We start from the raw sequence: 19885 nt of genomic DNA, 5'->3' as shown, positions 1-19885 counted from the left end.
GCTGAGGGTGGATGGGGACCACTAGGACTTTTTAATTTGCCTAAAATGTGGTGCCTCTTCACTTTCATCAGGGTGGTGGGGGTAGGGCGTTGTCGTGAAGGAACACTTGCTGCCTGTGGGTTGGGGTTGTTGCACACAATGCTATTTTAGGGCTCATGCGCATAGCAAAGCCGTGTGCAGAGATCCTGTATGGCGGAACATGGAATCCCTATAGCTGTGTATTGATGTACAGTATATTCACAGGCTGCGGTCAATTCATACTTACCATTATGGTGGCATTCTTCTGTGATTTCATGGTAATTGTGATAATAAACCACAATTTTACACCATAGTTTGACTGTACACTAAGGGCACATTCACACGTGGCGGAATTGCTGTGGAATTCCGCTGCGGACTGTCCGCAGTGGAATTCTCCAGTGGCCGTTTTTTAAATTTGTTTCTATACATTTTTAGGCAAGTTAGTTCCGACGTTGCGGAAAACTCCGCTGCGGACCATAGGCTGCGGTGTGGAATTTTCAGTCCGCAGCATGCACTGTCTGTTGCGGAGAAGAAGCGGAATTTCACTGAGGATGCAATGCAAAAACTGAAATCTGTGGCAAGTTCGCTGTGTTTTCTGCAACGTCTGAATTACCTGTCAAATATGCAAATGTTGGTGCAGATTGGTTGCGTAATTGCCCCAAATCCACACCAACATTTGCAGCAAAAAAACTCAGCCACGTGTGAACATGCCCTTACAGAGATCTAGACACCCTGAAGCCTATCAGTTTATGACCGACATATTACAGACAAGTAAAACACAGATCTGTAAGTCTATGTTCACACGGAGTATTTTGGGGGAGGAATAGCTGCCTCAAAATTCAGTTTGGAACTTTGAGGCAGATTTTCCTCTCCCTGCACGCCGATTTTCACGGCGATTTTCGCCCGCGGGCATTGAGCGCCGCGGGCATAAAACAGCGCGAAATACGCTTTCTCTGCCTCCCATTGAAGTCAATGGGAGGTCAGAGGCGGAAGCGCCCGAAGATAGGGCATGTCGCTTCTTTTTCCCGCGAGGCAGTTTTACTGCTCGCGGGAAAAAGACGCCGACGCCTCCCATTGAAATCAATGGGAGGCGTTTTCGGGCCGTTTTTGCGACGCGGTTTCCGCGTCAAAAAACTCAGCAAAATACCCCGTGTGAACATAGCCTAATATAGCAGTGTGCATGAGGCTTTTCAGTCTTTTTGCCAAATTTTATTGTCTGATTCATATGGAATCTGACAGAAAAAGCCTCGGTATTCTTCTATATAAAATCAGCAGCATACAAAGTTACAGTAGGACGCTATAGACTGCTTTGAGTGCCGTATGACGTCTCTATGGAGGTGCACAAATAAGCAACGTTTACGCAAATACAATTGATATGCTGCGGAACAAAATCTGCTGCAGAAAATCTCCAGTATTTACGCTGCGCGTGAACGTACCCTAGGATTATAAAATATAATGTTGTCTTTGCTCATAATTGTTTTACTTAGCTGTTGGCTATTTGGTAAAGCAGCATGGCTATTCCACAGGCATGTTTTACAAATCATATATGAAAATAACCTCCGTAATTCACCAAGCAGCAGTATCAAATAAAACTTAGTGTCCCAATAATTCCATTGTCGTGTGGAAAGATGCAGGGTGCATTCTGGGTGGTACAATCGCTACGGCAACCGTACCATGCCCAGAGAATCTCGAGCACAGGTTCCATTCTAATTATTAGGACCCATGATCGAGCTAATGTTAATCTATGGAGCTATGTACACTGTTGTATTCTTATATGGGAGTATTTCTATACTTAGCAGTTTTGTCTATAGGAGTCAAGCGAGAACTAAAGATTGGATCTATATGTATATGAATCAGTATAAATTTGTACTGTAAATGCTGGCTGTGTTGGAAAGCATATCAGAATGAATACAGAATCAATATAGCAAGCAATACAAAGCTCAATCTTTGTTTTTTTTAATGTATCTACAGTATATAGAATAACATTATACATATCATACACTCATGTGAAATAGTCCTACTAGTATAACTGCCTATGCATTAACCCTTTCACTTTCATGGGTTTAATGACACTTTTCACACTCTTGGCATAGACAATACATTAAACCTAAATTATAAAATTAAAATATCTTAATATACACTCCTATAGATTTTTTTAAAGTAGACAACTTGTGAAAATGCCACCCAACACTTTACGATCATGGACGCCTTCATGCAATTTTGCATCAAACCATATAATTTTGTAAAAAAAAAATGCATAAAAATTCATATTTGTGGCTAAAAGTCTGACCCAAGCAGAGCCTCAAGTGCAACACCACCTCATAAAATAAATGTTCAAGATGTACAGATTACATACATGTCACTTATGCCTACGTCAACATGCACATATCTCATATCTTCACAAAATCATCAAAACTCTGAAGACCAAAAATCTCCAGATGGAGATGCTAGTAAACATTTTATTCACAAACGTCTTGATAAGGCGCAGGGAATGGTTAGATATATAACTATTCATCTTCCCACCCTTCAGTAGACAAACAAAAAAGGACCCCCTATATGTGAGAATCAGAGAGCACATATCCTCTCTCATTGGTGAGGAAACATTCCTATATCACATCCCCGGGTCGCTGGAAGCCTGTACCGGGGGAAGATCCGAGTAGCAGACTCTATTCTTTCTTTCTATTGTCACTTGCAGCTTCCCCCTCCCTTTCACTGATGAAACCAGGAAGTAACATTTTCCATCATAGTCTTCGAGCGAGTGCTGCTCCTCGAATATTGCACCTAGAGCTTTGAACCTGGTATCATTTAAAAGCCAAGATTCTGCATGGTCTTGGCACCATGATTGTATCGGACGCGGTTCCGTATACCTAATTAAATAATTTCATAAAATGCAATGTATAATTGAAAATGCCTACTTGTCCAGATAATCATTACTCACAGTCCATTGCGAGGGGGAAATCTTCTGTTTATCTAGGTTGCCATTGGAGCCATTCACCATTGCCATTCACCAGGCGTGTAGAGTAATGGAGAACGTGAAATAAACAGACAGCCGTCCCGGACCAGGTCCACTCTCTATTGTCGAGTGTAACCTCTGCTCGTGCCCATTCCACTTTCCTCCTTTCTGCTCCGAGACAGTCTGTTCATCTGTAAAGGACGGCTCCAGAGCTGCGCTGCTCAGTGAAAGAGCTTTTGAAACATTTGTGATGTCAGCAGCACGGCTCAAGCCTTTCGCTTTTGTTTGGAGCCATGCTGCAGTGAAATAGGATACACACAATAACCTATGTTCCCATGTGGCCTTATCAGTTTTCTCTTTCTGCACCTGCTCCAAAAGAGATGACCATTTTGAAATAACATCTGAACTATCATTTGGAATTTCCCAGCAGAGAGAGACCTGATTTCAGATAACTTTGCACAAATGTGAGTTATGTTTTTTTTACTTGGCAGCAATCGTGTGGGGGCTGTTAGCCTGTCCCCCAGCCAAGTCGAATGGAGCAAACGGAGCAAGATGGATGAAAATAAGGCGTTGGTAAGTATAAATCTTTACAATAAGTGCTTGTCCGCACGTAACGGAATTGCTGCTTTCCGTTGAAAGTAGCCGTCATTTTGCTGCGGAAAAACTGCACCATTTCCCACGTTTTTTACTGCAGAAAATGGTGCGGATTTTGCGGCATGTTTTTTTTATGTCTGTGAGATGGTGATATCTCCTCTAAAAAAAACGCCGCAATTAAGTCCACTTTCCGCAGCAGGAATTGACATGCTGTAGTACGAAAAATACACACCGCATGTGAATTTCTGGTGTGAAATTTTACACAGCATGTGGATAAGATTTGTTAAATCACACCCACTTTGCCGCTACTGTGTTCTGCTGCGTATTTTCCGTTCACAATTCCGGACGGAAAATACGCAGCAATTCCATTACGTGTGGACGAGCCCTCCTATATGTAAATAGCTTCAACTTTGCTTCTCCCTAAAAACAGCGTGAGATGAGACAAACCTTTTGACACCAAGATCTAACCCTATATTCTAGCTGCTGCAATCATTTAAAATCATGACGAATCACATACATCATTTTATCTCAGAATAACAAAGAAAGAGGATTTGGGCATACTGGTTATAGGGGTTTGTCATCATCGTGATTATTTCTTTGTTGTAACACAAATATTTTATATTATGTGTTTGAGATCTGTAGCTGCCCCTGAACACAGCTGACGTGATGTCCTAGTGACATCATGTGACATTATCCTCTAACTTCATCGTATAATGGCTCTAGCGCCACAACTATATCCAAAGGTATCAGGATTTCTTATCAATAAGATTTGTGTAGGGTTAGTTAATATTGATCCAATACATTTATTTAGTTGCCTTTGTGGCACCCAGAATGATTTACTCATGAAGCTAAATTGGCCAGAATTAAGGAATTCATTTTATCCCGTATGCTATATCTACCTCTTATTGTCTGTGTAGGGACACATCCCCAACTTGTAACACCCAGTTGTCAAATTATTCATAACATTTGTACCCCAGGTGTCCAACTCTGGAACCCGCACCTATGTCGAGAGTGGGATCTCCCGACCCACACCCTTCCTGGTGGGCAGCCGCCACATCTAGGCGGAGAAGGAATGAAGAGTTAGTCGCTGTTTCCATAACTCCCATAGAAGTGAATGGAGAGAGCAGTGCATACGTGTGGCTTACTCTTCATTCATTTCCCATCTGGATGCGGTGGCCTTCTCACCAGGCTAGACTTGCATTGGGAATCGCCATTCTCAACACAGTTGTGGCTCTCCGAGCTGGAACACGCATCTAACAGACATTTATATTCTGTGGGTATGCCATAAATGTCCTAGATGGGAATAAACCTTTAGGAACAGAATAATTTCTACAAATACTATACAACTTGCATTCTGTATAAATGAGTAATTCTAAATATGAGAATACAGGTAATGCTTACATACCTCTGTACGCTCCAACATTGCTGGCACCACTAAACACATCATATATATGTACAGGCCAGTGTATACACCAAAATAACTCTTCACATCAGCACTGATTTGCAAAAGCCAAATGCTGAACTTTCCTGGATTTCCCATGGCTCTTGCTACTAATAATCTGTACTGCAGCCTATAGGGACTAGAACCAGATGTACACAGAATTTCTCCAGATAGCATAAAAATGTAACACATTTACATCCTGTCGGTGAGATACAGTCACATTATTCTTTAACAATATCAGCGAAGATATGAGTGATTGTTAATGCAGATTTTACCTGACATTTCTCCAAGTAACAATATTATTTTTTAGAATTAATAGTAAAATTTGCTTTTCTAAAACTGACCAGAATTGCCAGAATGTGTATACTTCTACTAGCGAGTATAGTCTAGAACAGGCTGATCAACCTAATTCATTATGGGGTCTCAATAGCAGCAATAAGGGTGACTTCAGACTACGTTTTTTTTTTTTTATGGCTTTTTCCCTGGTACTTTTTTTGCCACTCATTTTGCTGCAAAAACAAGCTACGTTCTGATGTTAGCTTGGTCAATGGGAAAATATAATACAATACGGCTCATAGAAAAGGACAATACGGCTCATTGAAGTCAATGCACTTCTTGTACGTGCACGGTCCGTGATTGCAGACGGCAAGTGGATGACATTCAGTGGCCCGTCTGTGCCATAACCACTGACCGTACACACAGCTACTCGTGTGCATGGGGCCTTCTGAATCTTTTCTGTGAGATTTCCAGCAAGGGAAACGAAATCTCGTTTACCTCGTAATCTCGCGAGATTACGCGGGGCTTGCTGGAATCTCACAGAAAAGATTCAGAAGTGTCAGGATTCTGAATACACATGACGTCCAGGCTGGAGGTCATGTGTATTCATTATCAGGACACTTGTGTATGTGGCTGCACATCGTTCTAGTAAGAACGTGATGCTGCTGTGTAAATGAATGGAGAGGCGTGCATGATGCTGACTGGTCACTGATTCGTCAGCATCATACACTTCTATTCACAATGCCCAGTTAGTAAAACAAGTAAACACGGCCAGTTAAAAACACAATACACGCCCAGTTGGACATACGAAAAAAAATACGCCCAGTTGTCCATTTAAAATCTCATTTGCATATATATAAAATAGCTCATAACTTGGCCAAAAATGAAAGTTTAAAAAAAAACAAAAAACGTTACTGTTCTCTACATTGCAGCGCCGATCACATGCAATAGGAGATAGGGATTTGAGAATCTTGTGACAGAGCCTCTTTAAATGGTGCTATTTATATTTTAGTTTTAACCCCTTCCCGACATTTGTCGTAAGTATACGTCATGGAAAGCCAGTGCTTCCCGCAAAATGTCGTATACTTACGACAAATGTTTGGCACCGGCTCAGAAGCTGAGCCGGTGCCATCATCGTCGGATCTCAGCTGTATCTTACAGCTGACATCCGACTGTAACGGCGGGGACAGAAATTAGCTTCGATCCCCGCCGTTAACCCCTTAAGTGCAGCGCTCAAACGCGAGTGCTGCACTTAAGGTGTTTGCAGCTCATCGGAACCCCAGCAATGAAATTGCCAGGGTTCCGGTGGCTGCAATGGCAACCGGAGGCCTAATACTGGCCTCCCGGTCTGCCAACACCGAAGCCGGTCAAGATCCGCCCGGCGGCAGAGCCTGATCGGCTTCCGTAGCTGCCGGCAAGATGGCGCCGAGTCAGGAGCTGATCCGGCGTCATCAGCGGTGGAAGTCAGCTGTATGTTACAGCTGACATCCACCTGTAACGGCCCGAACCGGAGTTAGCTCCGAGATCCCTGCCATTAACCCCTGCGATGCAGCAATCAAAAGCGATTGCTGCATCGTAGCGGTTACTAGCAGATCGCCGGCCCTGACAGGCAATCAGGACCATGACAATGGTCTCCTGCTCTGCCATTACGGAAGCCGATTTAGGCCCCGCCGGGAGGCGAAGCCTAATCGGCTTGCTGTCAGTGAATGACTGACAGATCTAATACATTGCACTACGTAGGTTGTGCAATGTATTAGAAAAAAAAAATCTGACCGTTGGACCTTCAAGTCTCCTAGTGGGACTTGAGAAAAAGTGTAAAAAAAGTGTAAAAAAAAGTGCAAAAAATAAAAGTTTGAAAACAGTAAGTTTCAAGTAATCAAATAAAACACAATCCCCCTTTTACTCTTATCAAGTCCTTTATTATTGAAAAATAATAATAAACTATACGTATTTGGTATTGCCACGACCGTAACGACCTGAGGTATCAAAGTATTATATTATTTATTGCATGCGGATAACAGCGTAAAAAAAAAATGTAAAAAACGTTACCGGAGTTTCTGTTTTTTGGTCACTTTGCCCTACATATATTGAAATAAAAAGTGATCCAAAAGTCGCACGTATCCAAAAATGGTACCTATAAAAACTATAGCTCGTCCCGCAAAAAACAAGCCCTCATACAGCTCCGTTGACAAAAAAATAAAAAGTTATGGTTCTCACAACTCGGCGACAGAAAAATTACATTCTTTTTACAAAAGTAATTTTATTGTGCAAAAAGTTGTAAAACATAAAAAAGTGCTATAAATTAGGTATCGCCGGAATTGTACGGCCCCGCAGAATAAAGTTAACATGTAATTTATAACGCATGGTGAACGCTGTATAAAAAAACCGAATAAAAACTGTGCCAGAATTGCTGGTTTTTTGTTTACCTGGCATCCCAAAAAATAGGATAAAAGGTGATCAAAAAGTTGCATGTACCCCAAAACGGTACCAATAATAACTACAACTCGTCCCACAACAACCAGCCCTCATACCACTATGTCTATGAAAAAATAAAATTAGTTATGGCTCAAATAAGTCAGGAAATAAAAAAATATGCAGTTGTGCCCGAGGGGAACGTTTCTTCTGTTTCAAGAGGCGATTTATCAAGGATCTAAAATTAGGGAACCAGGAAGGGGAGAGCCCAAACATATCCGCTGGAAGCGACGGTGCCCGTATTATACCAGGACGACACTTTCCAAGCAAAATTCCCCAAACTACAAAGGTGCGGAGTGCGGACCAAAAGGGGGATAAGAAATGACACCATTTATCAGTGCGACACCGGCCTGTGCAGAAAGGATTGCTTCACAGCGTAACACACATCTATGGATTATTTTATTATTTTTTTTACCCCATTATTATACCACCTGACTATGCCCCTTATATACTCCGCCCCGCTTACATGTACCCCCACATTATAAATGGAAACACCAGCAATAATCAAACAAATCTAGTACCAAGCAAAATCCGCTCTCCAAATGCCAAATGGTGCTCCCTCCGCTCTGAACCCTACAGCGTGCCCAAACAGCAGTTTCCTTCAACATATATGGCATCGTCATACCCAGGAGAACCCTTTTAACAATTTTTGGGGTGTGTATCTCCAGCGTCATAAGCTGGGCATGACATATTTGCCACTGAATGGTATATCTAGGGAAAAATATACATTTTTCATTTGCGCCATCCGCAGTGCAATCATTTATGGAAAAGACCTGTGGGGTGAAAATGCTCACTACACCCCTTAATAAATGCCTTGAGGGGTGCAGTTTCCATAATGGGGTCACTGCTCAAGGATTTCTTTTTATTATTTCACATCTGAGCCTCTGCAGTTGTGAACCAATACTTTGTAAATCGCCAAATTAGGCCTCCACTCCGCATGGTACTCTTCACTCCTGAGCCCTGTCATATGTCCAGGCAAAAGATTAGGGCCACATGTAGGGTGTTTCTAAAACCGGGAAACACCGCATAATAATTAGAGGGCTGTCTTGTTATGGTGGCACAAGCCGGGCACCACATATTGGCATATCTATGGAAAAAAATCCCATTTTCACTCTGCAACATCGAGTGCACACTAATTTCTACAAAACACCTGCAGGGTTAAAATGCTTACTATACCCCTTGGTAAATGCATTGAGGGTGTAGTTTCCAAAATGGGGTCACTTCTGGGGGGTTCCACTGTTTTGGGCCCACAGGCGCCCAGAAACCAATCCAGCAACATCTGCACTCCATGGCGGTCCTTCCCTTCTGAGCCCTGCCGTTTGCCCAAACAGCAGTTTATGACCACATATGGGGTATTGCCGTACTCAGGAGAAATGTCTTTACAAATGTTGGTTTCTTTTTTTCCTTTGTTGAGAAAAATTTGCGCTAATGCTACGTCTTATTGAAGAAAAAGGATTGTTTTTATTTTCACTGCCCAATTCTAATAAGTTCTATGAAACATTTGTGGGGTCAAAACGCTCACTACACCCCTAGATGAATTCCTCAAGAGGTGTAGTTTCATAAATGGAGTCACTTTTTGGGCGATTTCATTGTTTTGTCCCCTCAGGGGCTTTGCAAATGTGACATGACCTCCGCAAACCATTTCTGCTAAATGTGGTCTCCAAAAGCCAAATAGTGCTCTTTCCCTTCTAAGCCCCGCCGTGTGTTCAAACAGCCGGTTATTACCACATGTGGGGTATTGTTTTGCTCAGCAGAAATTGCTTTACAAATTTTATGGTGCTTTTTCTCCTTCAGTCCTTGTGGAAATGAGAAAAAATTAGCTAAACCTACATTTTCTTTGAAAAAATTTAGATTGTCATTTTCAGGGCCTACTTCCAATAATTTATGCAAAAAACCTGTGTGGTCAAAACACTTACTATACCCCTAGATAATTTCCTCAATGGGTGTAGTTTCCAAAATGGGGTCACTTGTGGGGGGTTTCCACTGTTTTGTCCCCTCAGGGGCTTTGTAAATGTGACATGGCCTCCGCAAACCATTCCTGCTAAATTTGAGCTCCAAAAGCCAAATAGCGCTCTTTCCCTTCTCAGCCACGCCGTGTCTCCAAACAACCATTTATTACCACATGTGGGGTATTGTTTTACTCGGGAGAAATTGCTTTACAAATTTTGTGGTGCTTTTTCTCTTTTAGTCCTTGTGGAAATGAGAAAAAAAATCGCTAAACCTACATTTTCTTTGAAAAAATTTAGATATTAATTTTCACGGCCTACTTCCAATAATTTCTGTAAAAAACCTGTGCGGTCAAAATGCTCACTATACCCCTAGATAATTTCCTTGAGGTGAGTAGTTTCCCAGATGGGGTCACTTTTGGGGGATTTTCACTGTTTTGGCACCGCAAGAGCCCTTCAAACCTGACATGGTGCTTAAAATATATTCTAACAATAATAAGGCCCCAAAATCCACTAGGTGCTCCTTTGCTTCTGAGGCCGGTGCTTTATTCCAGTAGCACGCTACGGCCACATGTGGGATATTTCCTAAAACTGCAGAAACTGGGCAACAAATATTGAGTTGCATTTCTCTGGTAAAACCTTCTGTGTCATAAAAAAAATTGTATTAAAAATTTATTTCTTACCAAAAAATATGACATTTGTAAATTTCACCTCTACTTTGCTTTAATTCCTGTGAAATGTGTAAAGGGTTAAGACATTTTCTAAATGCTGTTTTGAATACTTTGAGGGGTGAAGTTTTTAAAATGGGGTGACTTTTTGGGGGTTTCTAATATATAAGGCCCTCAAAGCCACTTCACAACTGAACTGGCCCCTGTAAAAATAGCCTTTTGAAATTTTCTTGAAAATTTGAGAAATTGCTGCTAAAGTTCTAAGCCTTGTGATGTCATAGAAAAATAAAAGGATGTTCAAAAAACGATGCTAATCTAAAGTAGACACATGGGGGATGTTAATTAGCAAGAATTTTGTGTATTATAACTGCCTGTCTTACAAGCAGATACATTTAAATTGAGAAAAATGCAAATTTTTTAAATTTTTCGCAAAATTTTGGTGTTTTTCACAATTAAATACTGAACATATTGAGCAAATTTTGCCAGTAACTTCAAGTGCAATGTGTCACGAGAAAACAATCTCTGAATCGCTTGGATAGGTGAAAGCATTCCGGAGTTATTACCACATAAAGTGAAACATGTCAGATTTGAAAAATGAGGCTCTGTCAGGAAGGTCAACAGTGGCTAAAGAGGGAAGGGGTTAAAACCCATGACTGAAATAAGTCGAGTCGCGTCTCCCTTTAAGAAACCTACCATTAGTCAAAGCAGACGCCGAAACAGAGTTGGATTTTAATGGCCACAGCAGCCGTTTATTATTTAAATAACAAGGAATTTTAAATAGCATAACTTTTGAAACCCCAAAAAGGAATTCTTCATAACATTAAATAACCAACATTATTTAACAACCAGAATGACAGGGGCAAGTCCTTGAAGCCACCGATATTTTATTTACTGGTCACTTGCTCTCCAATACCTTACCACCAGCTGGGGGCACCAATTACCTTTTGCAGATGACCACCATACATAACACAGCCTTCAAAAGGGGTAACACCCTAAGAAGCCGACTAATTGGGGGTGCATCCCGTGATGCATTCCCCCCCACCACTTTTTACGACCTACCTCAAGGACCCCCCCCCCCCACTGCAATGACAAAATATCCTGACCACCGAAGGCCTACATCATCAGCGTAAGGGTATGTGCACACACACTAATTACGTCCGTAATTGACGGACGTATTTCGGCCGCAAGTCCCGGACCGAACACAGTGCAAGGAGCCGGGCTCCTAGCATCATACTTATGTACGACGCTAGGAGTCCCTGCCTTGCTGCAGGACAACTGTCCCGTAGTATAATCATGTTTACAGTACGGGACAGTTGTCCTGCAGCGAGGCAGGGACTTCTAGCATCGTACATAAGTATGATGCTAGGAGCCCGGCTCCTTGCACTGTGTTCGGTCCGGGACTTGCGGCCAAAATACGTCCGTCAATTACGGACGTAATTAGTGTGTGTGCACATACCCTCAATCCTCTGGCCAGGAGAAAACCACCAGCAGCAACGTTTGCCACAATACACCAATCCACTCCAGGGTGGGTGGGCGGGAACATGTTCTTGCTTCTGTGTCCTGGTGAAGAGAGGAAAGAAGACCACAAGGAACAAGGTACAACCCCCTAACACTTCTCCCCTTATCCCAATAACCCTCCTACCATCCCTATCCTTAAATTCCCATAGGCCAACCAACTCACTATCCCTCCCATCTATTTAAGTCATGGAGGCCTCCCCTTATTTCTTTTCTCGTCTGCAGTACGGCCTCTTACTAGAAAAACACCACTCCTTCCTATTGTCTGCATATATAGCCCCCTCCCCTAGAGACCAGAGAGTGACAGGGGAGTTGCATACAGGGCCTTTTCTGTGTTTATAGTGTTACTATCCTACCAGTTACTAGACCTGCGGCTCTAATGATACATTTTTTTTAAGGCTCTGTTCACATCTGCATTAGAGGCCAATTTAGGAGCCTCCATCGCAGATTTCATTATTTTTGCCGTAGTCAATGATTTCCTTCAGAGGCTGTTGGTTTACGCCATGCGATGGATCCAGCACTTTCATTTTTCTTGCAATTCCTTTCGGATGGAACAGAAAACCTAGCGCAGATGTGAGCAGAACCTAATTTGCCTATCATAGACTCAGTGGCGGATTATCATATGGGCGATTCGGGCGGCCGCCCGGGGCCCGAGGCTCCCAGGGGGCCCATGGCAGCCCGAACCGCACATCATCTTGCTAACTAACGAAGATGAGGAGGGGAGGAGCAGGGAATTGGCCGGGAAAGGGGTAGGGCACGCCTCCCTGACAAGTGCGGGCCGCCGCCATTGAGTAACAGAACAGCGACGGACGGCTGTTCTGTTACTCCGAATCTGCAAGACAAGAGCCGGGCGGTCGGTCACCGGCGCTGAGGTCAGTACAGCAGGCTTATCCTCCTGCCCAACTGGTTCCCGACCGCTGGCTGTATTTTTACGGCCAGCGGTCAGGGACGGGTCCTTAAAACCCGAGCCATAGACTTTCTACGGCTCGGGTTTTAACTTGCTGCCCGCGCGATCGGGCAGCTGAATGTCGGGTCTCCGGCTGTCAGTGACTGCCGGGGACCCTGAGGAGAAGACAGAAGCAGCTTTCGCTGCTTCTGTCTTCTCCGATGTCTTCTTACACAGCGGCGCTGTCTCTATTCCTCCCGGTGATCATGTGACTGGTCACATGATCGCCGGGTGCCGTTACTGACAGGCTGCTGCTGGGTCTAACTAGACCCAGCACAGCCCTATTAGTGACAATCGTCACTATGAGAGGGCTGATTTCCCCTGTAACTGGGGCTGCTGTGCAGCTCCAGTTACAGTGGAAAAACATGGTGTAAAAGAAAGAAAAAATATATATAAAGTTCCCCAAAGGTCTTTTTTGACCTTTGAGGAACAGACCATAGTAATAAAAAAATAGGAAAGTAAAGTGCAAAAAAAAATGAAATAATAAATACACATAAAATACCCACCCCAATAAAAACCGTCGTCCCCCCCCCCCCCGCCAATCATTGTTGTAACGCTAGCGCTGACCCAATTACCCTAATATAGACATGTAATATATTAAAATTTACGGTAAACAATGACGATTACAAATAAAAGGTCTATTTTAGGGTTAAAACTATGTTATTACCAAAAAAAATAGCTGGAACGTAAAAAAGCTTATTTTTTTTTACTATTATTTTCAAACTTTATGAATAAAAATTCTAAAATAGCAAAAAAGGTGTGTATAAAAACGATAAAAAAAAAGAAACCTGCATTGTCTACGGAAAAAACGTCGCAAAAATCACGTCGTTTTTATTTATTTTTTTTAAAAATGTGTGTTTGGTGCAACTTTGTAATTACGTTTTATTAAAAAATATTTTCACTTTTTGAGATACAGCTGCTTTGTATCCTGTATCCGTCAGGTCAGCAGGACTGACGGGATCAGTGAAACGGGCCCTGCGCTAAATTATAATCTTAGATGTGATAGATTTGAGGTGGATCCTGCGTGTCACTGATCCTGTCAGTCCTGCTGACCTGACGGATACAGGATACAAAGCAGCTGTATCTCAAAAAGTAAAAATATTCTTTAATAAAACGTAATTACAAAGTTGCACCAAACACACATTTTTATAAAAAATAAATAAAAACGACGTGATTTTTGCGACGTTTTTTCCGTAGACAATGCAGGTTTCGTTTTATCGTTTTTATACACACCTTTTTTGCTATTTTACAATTTTTATTCATAAAGTTTGAAAATAATAGTAAACAAATAAGCTTTTTTACGTTTCAGCTATTTTTTTTGGTAATAACATAGTTTTACCCTAAAATAGACCTTTTATTTGTAATCGTCATTGTTTACCGTAAATTGTAAAATTGTAATATATTACATGTCTATATTAGGGTAATTGGGTTATATATATATATAATTATGATATAAAGTTTTTAAATGTGTACATAACCTTGTGGCACTATATACAAGGGGGAGCGCTGTGTGCCACTATATACAAGGGGGAGCGCTGTGTGCCACTATATACAAGGGGGAGCGCTGTGTGCCACTATATACAAGGGGGAGCGCTGTGTGCCACTATATACAAGGGGGAGCGCTGTGTGCCACTATATACAAGGGGGAGCGCTGTGTGCCACTATATACAAGGGGGAGCGCTGTGTGGCACTATATACAAGGGGGAGCGCTGTGTGCCACTATATACAAGGGGGAGCGCTGTGTGCCACTATATACAAGGGGGAGCGCTGTGTGCCACTATATACAAGGGGGAGCGCTGTGTGCCACTATATACAAGGGGGAGCGCTGTGTGCCACTATATACAAGGGGGAGCGCTGTGTGCCACTATATACAAGGGGGAGCGCTGTGTGCCACTATATACAAGGGGGAGCGCTGTGTGCCACTATATACAAGGGGGAGCGCTGTGTGCCACTATATACAAGGGGGAGCGCTGTGTGGCACTATATACAAGGGGGAGCGCTGTGTGCCACTATATACAAGGGGGAGCGCTGTGTGGCACTATATACAAGGGGGGGCTGTGTAGTGCTATCCACAGTGGTATGTGTGTGGCGCTCTTTATAGGGGGGGCTTTTTGGTGCTATTTACAAGAGGTGGAGGGCTGTGTGGCACTCTCTACAGGGGGCTGTATGGCACTATCTATATGGGGCTGTGTGTAACGCTCTCTACGGGGAGGATGTGTGATATATAGAGGGGGCTGTGTATGGCGATATCTATGGGGGTGTGTAATATCTACAGGGGCTGTGTGTGGCACTATGTACAGGGGGCTGTGTGTATGTGGTGTTTTACAGTGTGTGGTATTATTATATTCAGGCACGCAGTGTTTGGTGCTATTATATTTAGGGGCACAGTATGTGGCACCATGATAACTTTATTTTCGTTTATAGGTGTGGAAATGTTGGAAAAGTGAGGAGACGTCTGAGTGGCAAATTCTGCAGAAATGAGTCATGGCCGGGAGAAGTCGTCATGAGCGCTGGACCGGATGGAGAAGAAAAGAGGAAAAAAAACTACTAGAATCTGAGACGTCGTCACCTGTGAGTCACTAGATTTATAGAGAATCTGTCACCTCTCCTGACATGTTTATTATAGGAATCCTTGTATTTCACAAAAAGTCTTTCTGCAGTCCAGGACTGATAGACAATTCCCCTTGTCAGGAGGTTGTGTCCCTGCACAGTGTGATACTCTCAGTATGTAGGGACACAGCCCTGTGACAAGGGAAATCGTAACACTGTTAATGCTTGCCCAAAAAAGTAGTGTCAAAAATAGTTACGGCGCAGCAGGGCGGCGGTGAGGAAGGGGGGCCCAAGTTTGGGTAACAGCCCAGGGCCCATGGTCTACTTAATCCGCCACTGCATAGACTATATTCTCCTCTAAAAGCCAAGCTTCTATAGAATAATACTGAGGCACCACATGGAGGCACACTGACTGAAATAGGAGTTCGTACTTTTGACCCGGGTTTGCAATCCATGTCATACCAGAAAATGAGGATAAAGAAGAGGCTGGACGCAGCTGCAGGCTTAAGGGAAGCCGACATGACCGTCCTGGTAGGGAAAGGGTTAATGTTATGAGGTGAGGGAAAGTTGAAGGAGCTGAAGGAGGGACGGGGAGGAGTTAAGGGGGACGGGGGGGCCGTTACTGCGCTTCCCGCTGTTTCTCGGCATTGAGCCGGAAGCAGCGGGAGGAGTAACACACACTAAGCAAAGCTCCCCGTCGCCCGGTTTTTTAGTAATGGCAGAGGCCCTGATTTTAGAGCGGCTGCGTGCCGCTGCTGTGCACCACGGTCCCGGATGGCTGGAGGAGACCGTGGCTGCATTAACGCGGATCCCGGACGCCGTTTCGCCACGCCGGGCACGGCGTTCGGGGTCTGTTGTAAGGGACAGGCTCCCCTCCCCCGGCCCCCTTACGAGCATGGCTATGGCGGCGGGGGGGGAGTCGGCAACAACCGCTCCTGCGCTGGGCAGGCAGAGAGCGGTGCCAGGGGTGACGGCGATGCAGGCTGTGTCGACCCGTCCCTCTCGGCGGTCCCGACCTCCAGAGCGCCTTAGTCCGGAGGTAGTCCCGCGGACACGGCGTCGCAGAGGGAGCCCGATCCCGGACGCTGCAGGCCAGGCAGCTGGGAGGACCGCCCCTTCCCAGGCCCTGCGTCCTGGCAGGAATCCCAGGCCGCGACGGGGTCCGGCGGTAAGCAGGGAGTCGCAGGCTGGGCTCCCTGTCACCCCTCCCCCATCAGATGGAAGATGTCGAGAGCAAGGTACGGCCGCCCCGCATGGTGATGTTCCGGCCAGGGGGCAGGCTTCGTCAGGATCGTCTAGACGGGCGACTAGATCTGCAGCGACGTCGAGGCAACAGGTCCGGTCGGAAGTCTGGGTCCCGGCGGTCGGGCGGCAGGTTGCCGGCCCATCGGTCAGCGCGTCCTCATCCCCTTTCCGAAGATGTCGTTGGGAGGGACAGTCGTCGGCGAGAGAAGAATTGGAGGAAGGTGAACTGGACGTGTATCGTCGAGGTCAGGATGGTCCGGCTGACGGGAACACAGCGCCTGTGCAGCCCGGTGAGTGTATAACTCCATTATTGTCTTATCCAGCGATTTTTATGTCGGGTGTCGGCGGGGGGGCTGCTAGCATAGCATCGGGGGCCGGTAGTGGCGCGGGCGGACGCGACGGAGCGGGTTTGGCAGATTTAGTGGGTTGCTTACGGGAGCTGGTGGGGCGCCTGGATAGGGCTGCGGCGCCGGTAGTAACGGAAGTGTCCCCTGCGGTAGTTTGGGAAGGCCCCAGGGACGTGGGATCGTTGCAGGCGCGTCCTGTGGTGGCGGTTAGAGAGGCGGTCGCGGTGTCGGTACAGACTGAGGCACAGAAGGACGGCGATCGAGTGCGCATGGATGATCGTGCTCGGGGGGAGGTGTATGTTTGTTTTGAGGGTCCGTTGGGGGCGCATTTAAAGCAGGAGGTGCGTGATCGGATCTGGAAAGATGAATATGTTGAAATTTTTTCTCTCTTGCCGCTGGCTAAATTTAATTTGGATAAGAGCAAGCGGGATGAGAGTAAAAAGGACGAGGAGGAACGGCGGCGGTATAGGCTTATCCCGCAGACGTTCGTTAATTGGTCGCAGGCGTTCGCCATATTGGCTAGTGTGATAGGGGAAAAGGCGCCGGAAAATTGTTCGGCGTTATTTTGTTATTTTGATGCTATTGGGGAGGCTCATAGGGCGTATGGGGGTCAGGCGTGGCTGCGATATGATGAGCAATTCCGTCAGCGGAAGGCGGTTCGGCCGGCGATTCGGTGGGACCAGAAGGATATTGCTCTCTGGTTACGGGTTACGGCTCCGGTTAGGCAGCCCTTTCCCGGGAGCGGTGGCCAGGGAGGCCAGTCTAGTCAGAGTGGACAAAGCGGCGGGGGAAAGGCGGGGTTTTGCTGGCAATTCAATGAAGGCCAGTGCAAGTTCGGGGCCACGTGCAAGTTCAAGCACGTGTGCTCCGAGTGTAATGGTGCATCACACGGGGCGGCAAAATGTCTGCGAAAAAAGAGGTCAGGGAACCAGCACGGGGCTGGTCAAGGGGGTGTCGCCGGTGAGGGTGGAAAGGATGGCCCCTTATCTAAGTGAGTATCCGGATAGGGCGGCAGCTAAGTTGCTTTATGAAGGGTTTAGTGTTGGTTTTGTTATTCCTCCGCCTCCTTATGAGGTTCCGGTTACGCGGAGAAATTTAAAATCGGCTTACTTGCAGGCGGAAGTCGTGTCGGAAAAGTTGTTAAAAGAAGTTTCGTTGGGGCGCATGTCGGGGCCATTTGGGGAGGCGCCGGTGAAAGATTTAGTTGTGTCCCCTTTGGGTATTGTCCCTAAACGCGAGCCCGGAAAGTTTCGTTTGATTCAACATTTATCGTATCCCAAAGGTTCGTCGGTAAATGACGGGATTGATCACGAGTTGTGTTCCGTAGTTTATACCTCATTCGATAAGGCGGTGGGGTTAGTGCGGGCTGCGGGTCCGGGGGCGCTGCTAGCAAAAACCGACATCGAGGCGGCGTTCAGGTTGTTGCCGGTCCATCCAGAAAGCCAACGGCTGTTGGGTTGTTTTTGGAATGGGGCCTTTTACGTGGATCGGTGCCTTCCGATGGGGTGTTCTCTTTCTTGTGCATACTTCGAGGCGTTTAGTAGCTTCGTGGAGTGGGTTACGAGGGGAGTATCCGGGGTCGATTCGTTGATCCATTACTTAGATGATTTTTTGTGCGTTGGCCCGGGGGGTTCGCCGGTTTGCGGTAACTTGCTTCATGCCCTGCAGAAGGTGGCGAGGGATTTTGGGATCCCTTTGGCGCCGGAAAAAACGGAGGGCCCGGTAGCGACGATTTGTTTCTTGGGAATCGAAATTGACTCGGTGGCAATGGAGTGTCGGCTCCCGGCGGATAAGTTGGGTGCTTTGAGGCTGGAGGTGCGACGGGCTTGTAGAAGGAAGAAAATGTCGCTGCGGGAGCTTCAGTCGCTGCTGGGGAAGTTGAATTTCGCATGCCGGATTATGCCGATGGGGAGGGTGTTTGGTAGAAGGTTGGCGGCGGCAACGGCGGGAGTGCGGGCGCCGCATCATTTTGTGCGGCTCAAGGAGGAGCACCGAGCTGATCTTCAGGTTTGGGATGACTTCTTGGGCCAGTACAATGGTCGCTCGCTATGGATGGCCCCAGCGCAGGATACGAGTGATCTGAATATTTTCACGGATGCGGCTGGGGCGGGTGGCTTTGGAGCTTACGGGGGAGGTCCGTGGTGCGCAGGTCAATGGCCGGCTAGCTGGGTGTCCAGTGGATTGACGCGGAATCTGGCCCTGCTCGAGCTGTTTCCCATCGTGGTGGCGGCTACCATTTGGGGGGACAGGCTCAGGGATAAGAAGGTCCGTTTTTACTGCGACAACATGGGGGTGGTGCTTGCCATTAATAACATCACGGCGTCCTCTCCTCCGGTAGTTCAATTGTTGCGACATTTAGTGTTGGTGTGTTTGTCGTTGAACGCGTGGGTGGTGGCGGTGCATGTCCCGGGTGTACGGAATTGTGTTGCTGATGCTCTTTCTCGCTCGCAGTGGGACCGGTTTCGGCAATTGGCCCCGGGAGCGGAACGTCTCGGTTTGGCTTGTCCGGATCATCTATGGGATCTGGTATCGGTCCCGTAGAGCAGCTGTTACAAAGGTCTTTGGCGCGCACGACGTGGAGTGCTTATGCTGCTTGTTGGAGGCAGTGGGAGGAGTGGGTAAGAGAGTTGGGTGATGTCAATACGGATAGAGACAGGTTGGTGGCACTTTTGTATTGGTTAGGGGATGCCTGGGAGGTGGGGTTTTCAGTAGCGAAGGTGAACCGGTTCATATCCGCGGTGGCGTTTGGGCTTAAGTTGCGGGGCTTGCGGGATGTATCGAAGGAATTTCTGGTATCGCAGGCTTTGAAGGGGTTGCGCAGAGGTAGGTTGGAGGCGGATAGTAGAAGGCCGGTGTCGTTTGCTTTGCTTGGCTTGTTGGGCGGTTCATTAGCATCGGTATGTCGTTCTTCAGA

General features: G+C 45.9%; 1 protein-coding gene across 3 annotated transcripts in view; it reads right to left on the bottom strand.

The window, feature by feature from the left end:
• LOC142759603 (PH and SEC7 domain-containing protein 3-like) overlaps positions 1–19885 on the bottom strand; it is a 683786-nt gene that overhangs the window by 453447 nt on the left and 210454 nt on the right. Inside the window, exon 1 of one of the 3 annotated variants that reach the window (XM_075861956.1) lies at positions 2957–3220. The exons of the other annotated variants lie outside the window; for them this stretch is intronic. Within the exon in view, the coding sequence (XP_075718071.1) occupies positions 2957–3022 (66 nt within the window). The 5' untranslated portion in view covers positions 3023–3220. Of the gene's footprint in view, positions 1–2956; positions 3221–19885 lie in introns of those variants that run through there. 3 annotated transcript variants of the gene reach the window in all.

The sequence above is a fragment of the Rhinoderma darwinii genome, chromosome 1 (genome assembly GCF_050947455.1).
Source record: "Rhinoderma darwinii isolate aRhiDar2 chromosome 1, aRhiDar2.hap1, whole genome shotgun sequence".
NCBI lineage: Eukaryota > Metazoa > Chordata > Amphibia > Anura > Rhinodermatidae > Rhinoderma > Rhinoderma darwinii.
Note: the sequence above shows the minus strand (reverse complement) of the source record. Positions and strands in the feature narration are given on the sequence as shown.